Genomic DNA, 10,634 nt, shown 5'->3' with positions numbered 1-10,634 from the left:
GTCTTCTGGATAGTGGCAATGATACCCAGGTCAGTTCAGTCCGTGTGAAACCTAGGATGATGTCAGCAGAGTCGCGCAGCAGAACCATACTGGGCCCCTAAAACCTAGGATGCTGTACCCATTTCCAGTTTGCAACTCTGTTCCAGGCTGCAGTGTCCCCAGCTGCTAGGGGAGGACTAGACCAGCATCGTCCCAAGTCTGTCCTCACAGGAATTCTCCTGGCTCTGCAACATTCTCGATCATGCTTGCTCTCTGCCCACATTTGCGCTATTCTGATCTGAGATGGTGACCCAACGCGGCACCCTTCTTCCTCCCCGGTACTTTCCAAAGCCAGACCTTTTCTCTTCAGGGAGGGTATGTGGGAAACTTGAGAGAAAATCATACGCAAACAAGTACAATTTCATCTTTCTTTACGGAAATCTAACTTCACATACATGGATTGGCACTTTCAGTCAGAGACACAAACTTAAGCAAATTCAGTTTAAGTAAAACCATTCAGATGGGAAAAATCAAATCTTTCTCACTGGTGATTTCTGAGAGGAGACAAAAAGTCAATTAGAAGGTAGCTGCCATCCACTCTCCTGACCCATGACCCTTTCAGTGGGATGCTTGTTAGGCTTGTGATGTCATCAAGAGCAAAAATTCCACAGCAGTCCAACGACCCACAAAAGATGTAATGTGTATATTTGCAACTGACTCGGGTTCCTACAGCAGCTCAGTTCCATCTCCTCCGGCTCGGTCTCACGTGGAAAACAGATCCTTGCTGGCCATTGTCCCTCAAGAGCTTCACGGGTTGGAAAGGCCTGACTGCCATTCATGGACCATATTTCCTGTTTCTGTTTTAATGTCTGCTTAGGCCCTGAGTGATAGATAGTAAGTGGAGGACTACCAGGATGAATTCACTTTTAAATAAAGAAGGAAATGACGTTCAGAGGTATTCTAAGGGTAGATCACAAGAGCTACTAGAGGGTACACAAATCTTCGAGCCTAAGTATGCGTGCTGATGAGATGCACATACTCACGTGCTTTCCAGACCTGTGGTCAACCCACAACACAGCTGGATATGGAGCCCTGGACATCTATCCCAATGCCCTTTTGTGTACCATACCGCAGAGAAATAGAGAAGCCTCCTTAACTTTTCCAATTGGATTTTTTTCCTCCACAGGTTTTATTGATGAACACATGGGTTAATATCTTCCTTGAGTGAAATAAACATCCTAGTCTATTGGCCCCCAAGTCAATGGAGTAAGGCTAAGGGCAAAAAAATAAATAAGTCAAAGAAATACCTTCTCCAGCTTCAATAGGTTTTTCAGATGTTCTGAAATCTGCAAATTGTTGGGTAAGCACCCTGCAGGGAAGGTAATAATCTTTCCTACAGATGTTTCAAGAATTCTTCTGGAATGCAAATAAATAGCATAGGATTGCATTCCATGTGGGCTTACATATTTATTTATTAAAACAATATACTTTGGATGCATGAATAAGCTTTAACAGTATACTTTAACCATTCTTCAAAGCAAGAAATGAAGAGTAATTTGCCTCAGAAAGAAACCTGATCTATAAAAGATATTCGTGCCCTGGGAGTCATCTTTTACCGTTTTTGCCAGAAAAGTTAAAACATGTGGGGGATTTGGTTGCCTAAGAAGATGGCCCTGAAGCTACTCCTTAGGAATTTCTGGTTCCTTAATTTAAGCTCTGGAATCATTTTGATCTGTGATTAAACTAGCTGAAAAGAATCCTGGAGATTCAGGAAGATCAGATTTTCCTGATGAAATATTATAACCTCATAGATAATTTAAAATTCATTTAACTATTTGTTAAATTACAAATTCTCCCTGGGGTATATAGACTTGTGAGTTTATGTGTGAGTTCACAGGTACATTAAGGACAAATACAAAAAACCATATTTCTCTTACAGCATATTTTTGTTGTTGTTATCCATAGTCCTTTCTTTTGGCTCTCTCTACTTCCCATCTACAAAAATCTCTGAAGAATAATGTGTTACATGTAATTGCAAACACTTATGTTTTATGATGGCTAAAGATCCTCCAACAACTAGTCAACAGAGTGGGTGTATGTTGTTCCTCCTATTCTTATCGTAAATGGTCATTTAATGAATAACTATTAACCCACTTAAGAGATATTATCCGTTAGTATCTGGAAGTAATATAGAAGGCATGTATTTTTAAAACTTAGTTTATGTAAGAAATAACAACTTTGTATTAGGTGAAATGTTCAATGATAATTGATGATATATATTTCCTTCTTCTTGGTCCCATATGACCCTGCATACATTCTTTTGCAAATTAATATTGCCTTTCCTACTGACCTTGGGACCAGTGTGGCCCAAGATAGGGAATATTCTTCACTTAGAATCTAGCATATTAGCCGGGCGGCGGTGGCGCATGCCTTTAATCCCAGCACTCGGGAGGCAGAGGCAGGCGGATCTCTGTGAGTTCGAGACCAGCCTGGTCTACAAGAGCTAGTTCCAGGACAGGCTCCAAAGCCACAGAGAAACCCTGTCTCGAAAAACCAAAAAAAAAAAAAAAGAATCTAGCATATTATTCCCCAAATATAGTTGTGAAACCAATAACAAACACAAATGAACAGATGAAATTTAATTTTATATATATAATATATAATATAATTAATATATTTTCCATTTAACTCAAGAAGCATATACAAACTGAAGACTGGGTACTGAGTAAGAGTTACCAAATTTGCGGATTATTAATACTTTCCACATGAATATCACATGGGAAAAGATCAGATACATGAATATTCATGTGGTAGGCCAAATTTGATTCGCCCACCCTTTCCTGAGGCTTTTAGTGAGGTTCCCTTTTGTGCTTTCATAGATGATAAAGAGTTACGCACAAACCATATAAGACCCTGCAGTCTCATCTTACACTAAACACAAGGGCTTTCTTCCACACCCCTTGGTCCTACCTAGCCTTAGAATTCGGATTTACACCTAATCTGGTTGCTTTTTGCATGCTTTTTGTTTTGGGGTTTGTGTGTGTGTGTGTGTGTGTGTGTGTGTGTGTGTGTGTGTGTGTGTGTGTTTTGTTTTTGCCGTGCCCTTCTCTCTAAAGCAGACCTGGGGTGGAATGATGGAAAGGGCAGATAAGGATTTAAACCAGATACCAGGAAACACTTGATATTATAACAAAGACATTATCAACGGCAGCCACAAGCTTTGGCTTGCTGGTGGGGTCTTACTTCAGAGAAAATAAAATCTGGGCCTTACGTTTCCTTCTGCGGATCTCTTCATGTATTCATATTTGCCATGGTCCATTACATGGCGGCCTCTAGGGCAGCCTTTGCCAAGCCTTTGTATATTTGCCATGGTTCATTCCATGGAATTCTCTGGGGCAGCCTTTGCCAAGCCTTTGGCTTCCACCCAACCACTCAGCAATAGTCAGTCACCAATTTCCACTTAACTGTTCTGTTGTAATGCACTGATGAAATAACTGTTTCTATGCCTGATTGAGAAACAATATTGGCTCTGGCGCTGGGAAGGGAGGAAGGGAGAGGGGTAGTAAATCAATAATAACAGGCCTAACCTAGCCTATCCCAGAATTAACAAATGAAGAAACGGCCTTAAAAAAAATAATGTACACCACAGGCCAGCAGGGGTCCTCACAGCCCCAGCTGTCTGAAAAATCCATAGCCTGCATGCCCACCACCTTCCCGTCCTCCCCTCAACACCCTACCCCTGCCCCACCTCCAGTGCCACAGGGGATAGGGTGGGTGGGTGTCCTTATGATTTGCAAACATAAGGTGGAGAAATAGGAAGGAAAGCAGAATGGTTCGTGTGCTGTGGAAAGGGGCAGAGCCCAAAAGGCGAACGTGTCGAGGAGCAGGCGGCTGTGGGCAGCCTGCTTGCCAATGCTGGCCAGGGTGACATTGGCCCTGGGCTGGGCCTGTGGTCCTACTGCAACTGGGGTCTGTGTTGATGTCCATGGTGTGTGTTACCACAGGGGACCGTAGGAACCATTCATGTTGAAATCCAAGGGCCATCCTGAGCTGGCCCTGTCACACACTGGACATTGCAACAGGAGAGTTGGTCCCACCCTTCATGGGGGAGCTGGCCCTGCATTCTCACACTCAGGAGAGATGGCCTCACCCCTCACCATGGGCATGGGAGAGCTGGCTTTGCCCCTCGACTGAGGCAGCTGTCCCAGCAGCCCAGACTGACCAGCTCAGCTACCAGCCAGGACCACATCCTGGGCCTTGGGTTGGCCCATCCTAACTAACATTTACCCTGTCTGTGACCTAGTGGAGCCTGTGAAGGGACTGGTTCTGCGGAACAATAGCTGCAGGATCTCCATGACCAGGGCAACAGCAGGATGTCCGAGAGGAGTTTTGGTGAGGGTCCAGTGGTGATGGTATGTCAGAGGCCTATGAACCAGACCAATGACTCATGGCTATGAACATCCTGGGTGGGGCTGATTGGACAAAAGGTTATGTGTGTGATTCGCCACAGCTCCCAATGCCACTGGGATGGGTGAAGAGGTGTTGAAGAGTCAGGAAGGATAGAGGAACGTGGAGGGATTTTGCTTATTTTATTTAGTTTTTAATTAATTTGGGGGTTTCTCTTGGGGGATACTGTAGGTGTGGAGTCAGACATGGAGGGACTAGTAGGTGAGCAGATTTGGGACGCATGCTGTGATATTTCCAAAGAATCAATAAATAATTTTGTTATGAAAAATAATGTGATTTTGAATTTACGTATACTTGTAATACTGGAATATATTCTAAAATCTAGTTCTGTTGATATCAGTTCAAGGCTCATCAAAAATCCCTTCCTCCCCGCCACCCCACACACCCACTAAAATTTTGAATTTCCTTAGGAAAATCTATGACACCTAACTCCACTGACCTTCATAGTAGTAAAGTTCCTGATTCGGTCAAATTCAAACATGATCTCGATGTAGCCATTGGTAGCACTCTCATTCCGCCAACCCACGTAGTCATAGCCAGGCCACACGTGGTATTCGTGGGTCTGGGTAAAGTCATCCAGGCCGGATACCCCATCAGTCAACTGGCCTAGCCCTTCAGTCATGCTGCTCAGGCCAACGGAAGAGGAGAGAAGAGAGGAGCCCAGAGTTACTCACGCACCCACAGAAGAACTCTTCACGGCACTACTTCACCACCGGATATTGCAAGACACGATAGATAATGTTAGAGATAGAAGGATTTGGAGAAAGCAATCATTTTATACTTGTGACTTCTCTTTCTGAATCGTGTAGTCCATGATACTTTGATAATAGTAAATCATTATATCAAGACACCATCTTCAGCTGGAAGCGTAGGCAAGAACACAGTGCATAGCAGAAGTTTTTTATGTAAACTAATAAGCCAGCTCTTAAAAGGTTTGCTGTCTATGTAGCAAACATTGGCTATTTAATAACATTTGCTTATGTGAAATTTGACCTCTCCAATGATTCAAGGGAATAGATCATTAGGACAGTATCAATTTGATTGGATACTTATACTCCCCCAAATGACTATTTCTTCCTTTTCTTGTTCCCAAGATTGCCATTATGGCCTTGGCTATTCATTTTACCTGGTGGAATCTGGGATTTAAAAAATCTACCTCACTACTTTCTCATTAGACTCAAATCTAATCTTTGCCACCTGCCTGGTTCATCTATTTAAGCACAACTCCAATCATGTCCTTCCCCAACTTTAGGACTCTTCAATGAATCATTGTATTGATGATGCTGAGAAGAAAAAACCCCTCTCCCTATCCATCCTCCCTCTTCTCGATCTCCTTCTTACTAGTCCTGGTCCTGGCATTCAAGTTCCCACCACGACCAAGAACATTGCCACGCTGCACCATCTCCAGCCGATGAACTGTGAACTAAAATAAAGCCTTCTTCCCCAAGTTGTTTATCATCGGGTATTTGATCACAGCAGTGAAAAAAAGTAACTAATACATAAAGTAATCAATCTTCTTATGTAGCCCCTATCCCAAACTGTGAATGCCTCAAAAGCAAGACCCATTTCCATTTTCTTTGAATACCTACAACACCTACGCCACTTCCTCACACATCATAGCAACTGACTAGCAAAGATTGGTTGGATTGGATTCAACTGATATCTCATTTCCCGTGTGCCTTGACTCTACACTAGTTAGGATGTGACTGATGACATCAAGATGCTGCAAGGGAGTGGAGCAGAAGTGAATGACTAAGTAGATGGATATAAGTAGGAACAGACGACTGCATTAATCAGGACTTCCCCAGGGGCTGGCAGCTGAGGGTGATAGTTCATTCTCCACACCTAAGCTAGTAGAAGGGCTGTAATTCTACAATATGCTTTCTGAGATGCACTAACTAACATTACTTTCTCGTGCCCTAGAAACTTCTGTTGTCTGTTCTGAACTTCACAATATTCTGACCTCTCTTCCAGGCTCAGTCCTTGCTGATAAAGACTGAACTAAGAAAGAACGGAGTTAGGAATGGGCCAGAAGAAGAATATAGTGAGGGATTAGAATGGATAGCACGCGTCTTACCCAGCTCTAAACCCCCATGTGTCTAATGATATTTTTCTGCCCCAGCTCTCCATCCATCCACTTCAGCCCTCTCTGCTGCTCACAGCTCCATCTCTTGCCGTAATCAGACCAATATCATCCTCTACTATTTTCTCTGCACCCTTCTACCTACCTTTCCCTGCTTCCATTACATCTCATCCTGAAAGCTTTTCTTATGCATTGTAAACCCGGATAGAATAGTTTTTCTTCTCCCAGCTTCTAAAGTATTGTATCTATGAAGTCCATTGTTTCTTAACTCTGTGACTTATTACTTTATCTCTAACTAAATCAGCTTTTATTTGGAACACACATCCTCATTTCTGGGTCAAAAAATATTGCTCCCACATTTATAGCCATATCACAAAGTTTAGCTCTTGCTTTGTGTAATTTCTTCCTGACTAGTGTATTATTATTATTATTATTATTATTATTATTATTATTATGTTTTGCAAAAGCAGGCTACAAATTGGAGATGCAAGTACCTTACGGCTTGCCCCATCTCAAATGTCTCACGGTGCGTCACTCACAGACATAATACTGGTGGGATGACTGATTCGTTGATTACTGACTATATCACAATAATTTTTTTGTTATGGAATGGGAATGTTATGTTATGTTATGGCCATTTTCCCCATTTGTGTGATTGTTTCAATCTTCTGGACTTTACCTGTAGCCAACAGCTCCATCATAGACAGAATCATTCAGATAAATGATGGAGCCTCCAGGGAGTACAAACTGCTGCCCAGCTGGAGCATTGTAAGACACCAAGCCATCTGTCAAAAGAAATGCAGTTGTCAGTGTCTCTGGTAAGGAGATGTGCCTGCCGCTTGACCAGGTGCCCCAAGAAGCTACTTGAGCTTCCAGAGGTGCACAATCTTATGCATCATGTCCACTGGGGCTCAGTTTGGGCTCATAGTTGAGCACTGCTAGAAGCCCACCTCAGTGGCAGTTACCTGAGTAATTCCGAATGTGTCATTCCAGGCACCAGGACACCAAACCCTGGGTGGATTGCATGCCTTATTTTTCTCTTTTAACCAAGGGGGATCATTTCATTCCAAGGGTGAATGACTCCATCCCTTTCTGAGTTGATGGCCGGTCTTCAGTTCCCAGGCCTTAGGAGTTTCCATATGGGGCACATGATCTCTGCGGTAGATGCTTACCTAGCCAGACACAACCATAAAGCTCAACCCTCATGCACACATTCATGGAGTGGTCAGTGACTGGGATAAGGCGGACAAATCTGGCGACAATGGGCGGCTCCAAGTCCTTCAGGAAAACATCATAAGGGTTACTGTTCCCATCTAGCACCTAGGAGAGAGAAAGGAAATAGCAGAGATAGCGTAAATCCATGCTCGTCTTTCTTTACTAATCATGCATTTGATGGAGCCTTTGCTTTCCACTCACGGAAATATTTACTCAGCTCTCCCAGCGGAGCGAATAGACCCTCTGTGCCACCTCCCGCACCTTTGGTCACATTTACAATGGCATGTCAGGTTTGAACATACACATAACTGAGCACATAGTCCATTTGAGTGGTTCTATTATGATTAAACATATGTTCCCTCAGAACGTGGACGTTTTCTTCTTACCTGCTCCCCATGTCTGTTGCGCCAGGAGATCCAGCGAGTGCCATCTCGACTGTAGTTGATCTTGTACATGGGCGCATACTCGATGCCATGACCCCCTGCGTGGCGTCCCTGGGTCCCCACAAGAGTGATAAAGTGCAGGGTACGTAAGTCAATCTGCAGAAATTCTTTCAGGTCATCGGGCTGCACGGGGATCTCGGGGCACCAGGCTCCGTCTCCTTCTTCAGAGTCAAGCCTGGAGCAGGAAGGATAAGGCAAACAGAGAACAGCTGTGGAATTAGCGTCACTCACCAGCTCATAGCAAGCGGCTGTCCTGCGCCCGAGGAGCGAGCGGAAAGCGGCAGTCTAGCCCAGCGGGACTTTGAGGACCTCCCCTTGTGTCTCTCTATCCTAACCATTCCCATTTGTGGTCAGTTTCCTGTCTCCGAAGCACCACGCAACCCAGGGAATGTCATCACAAGGGAGCTGGGGGCTTCCAAAACACATGTAACCTTTAGAGTTTAGCGAACTCTTGGGAAATGAAACTCTTGCCACCCCTGTTCCCTTATGGAGTTCTTTCATCATCCTCCTTCCAATTCTCAGCTTCAGCCTCACAAAGCTGGCCGTTTGTGGTCTGGGTATCAAGTTAAGGGAGTGAGGAGGGAGGAACGGGAGGGTCTCCGGTGTGGGCTATGCAACGCAGTGGAATGCTGGGCAGCAGGATGGGCCTGGCCACCCAGCAAAAGCCATGGGAACCGTGGTAAAGGTGAGCGTGAGGGCAGAAAGCATGCAAATGGAGTGGCCAATAACCTGGTTTCGCTTATTAACTCCAGGCTGGGCTAGCACTGAACACGGTTGCGAAATCACTCAAAGGTTTATTTGGGAAGCTCTTAGCATTTTTCCTCTTCCTTGGAGTGCTTCCTTTCCTCACAGATGCTACCCACTCGTTTCTTGCTTCTCCCTAACTCCACCAGCCATCCCCCCAGTCACTCAGATACTAAGATAAATATGATGGGGAAGGCCTACGAAGACTGATTTCCTTGTGGGCGATTCCATTTTAACAAAATTGGCACGAAATTGACACCAAAATAATTAGCAGGAAGAGTAGGCATTGGCCAGCAGAATTGTTTCTGAGTTGGGAGTCTGTTCCTTTAGGGAACCTTGGGAAATACATACTACCACACAGAATATGCTCTGTTTATGGATGAGGATGGTCCTTCTGTGTGAGGTTTCCTTGAGGGAGGGAAGAACTTACTGGAAACCTCAGTGTCTGGTTTAACCGTAAAAGCCCTGCACAGTCACATTCCAGGTGCCTCTTGAGAAGTGGGCTCCCTCATGGCCAGTGTCCTACATAATCTGTATCTCCCGGGACCTTCAGCCTTGGCCTTTCTCCCGCAGCAGCCCGCAAATCCACTGCCTATCAATGACCCCATTCACAGTGGGTGGCGTGGCTCTGAGGCCGCTGTGGTTAGGAAGAGGCTTCCAGACCAGCAACGACAGCCAAGGCCTGGTCTCCCTCTGAAAGATTCCGAGCAGCACAAGCCCCTCACGTCTCTCTTCTGATCTCACGAGTGCTCACCATCCCTCAAGCCATGGCTGTGGGTGTCCATTTCCCCCAGCGTTCAGGCTCTCCTGATGGAGCCATCCTCACCTCCCGTATCTGGCAGCCGTGGATTCTGACCACTGACTTGAAGCTGTGATGTCCTCGTCTGGAATGTGGCCTCCTGACATGCCCAGAGGATAGCGACATGAAGCTGGACGAAGGAAACAAAGAGAACACAGAGAATATGCTTCCATTTTTACGCCAGAGCCCCCAGGAAGGTTGAAGCTAGTAACATTAGGTAGGAAAGAGAAACACTGAAATCTTCCTCCATCTCTTCATCACCCCACTTCGGACACTTTGTGCTACAGAACTTCTTTCTGACCCTAATTCAAATACTTTTTATACCTCCAAAATCTAACCAACAGCCAGGCTTACATTTTGGCCCAGACTCTAGTGACTAATGTGATATAATTAATATGAGCGTTCTTATTTTATTGAGTAATAACTCCAGGAGCCCATCTTTAGTTCCTTAATAGCAGATTTGCATATTGAATCAATTTCCTACAAGTACTAGTTTCCTTGTAGCAATCAGATGCCCCTAAGATTCACAGCACTCTGGTTTTCTGGGGCGCCGACTGTATGAGATTATGAAACAAACCCATGAACTGCCCCATGTTTGTACTGAGCAGTCTGGGTCCTGACTTAAAACAATAGTTTTATGGGTGGGCTTCACTTTCAACAAAGAGAATAAAATAAAACATATGAAAATAACACAGCTTTCACACAATGAGGACCAGATGAAAGGACCACCATATCTGAGCTTTGGTAAACAAGGAAGAGCCCAACAGATGAGCTGGCTACTGCCCTGACAGTGCCCACTTACAGCAGGGGGTGAGAACGCACCGTGGGAACTTCCTGACTTAGAAAGACAAGGCAAGGAATATTTGAATACTCTGAAGTCACTGTGTTCCACACAGTGGAACAC

The 10,634-nt window shown here is 44.7% G+C and overlaps 1 protein-coding gene across 3 annotated transcripts in view; it reads right to left on the bottom strand.

Annotated features, from left to right (window-relative positions):
• Positions 1-10,634, bottom strand: part of Ddr2 (discoidin domain receptor tyrosine kinase 2) — a 125,443-nt gene that overhangs the window by 21,840 nt on the left and 92,969 nt on the right. For all 3 annotated transcript variants that reach the window (XM_038350053.1, XM_038350055.1, XM_038350052.1), the window contains exons 4-8: positions 9,758-9,860; positions 8,131-8,362; positions 7,702-7,849; positions 7,209-7,314; positions 4,886-5,069 (exon numbers count right to left, since the gene is read on the bottom strand). In XM_038350053.1, the coding sequence (XP_038205981.1) occupies positions 4,886-5,069; positions 7,209-7,314; positions 7,702-7,849; positions 8,131-8,362; positions 9,758-9,860 (773 nt within the window). The remainder of the gene's footprint in view (positions 1-4,885; positions 5,070-7,208; positions 7,315-7,701; positions 7,850-8,130; positions 8,363-9,757; positions 9,861-10,634) is intronic.

This window comes from Arvicola amphibius, chromosome 12, assembly GCF_903992535.2.
Source record: "Arvicola amphibius chromosome 12, mArvAmp1.2, whole genome shotgun sequence".
Classification (NCBI taxonomy): Eukaryota; Metazoa; Chordata; class Mammalia; order Rodentia; family Cricetidae; genus Arvicola; species Arvicola amphibius.
The sequence above is the reverse complement of the archived record's forward strand: the minus strand, read 5'-3'. Positions and strand labels throughout refer to the sequence as shown.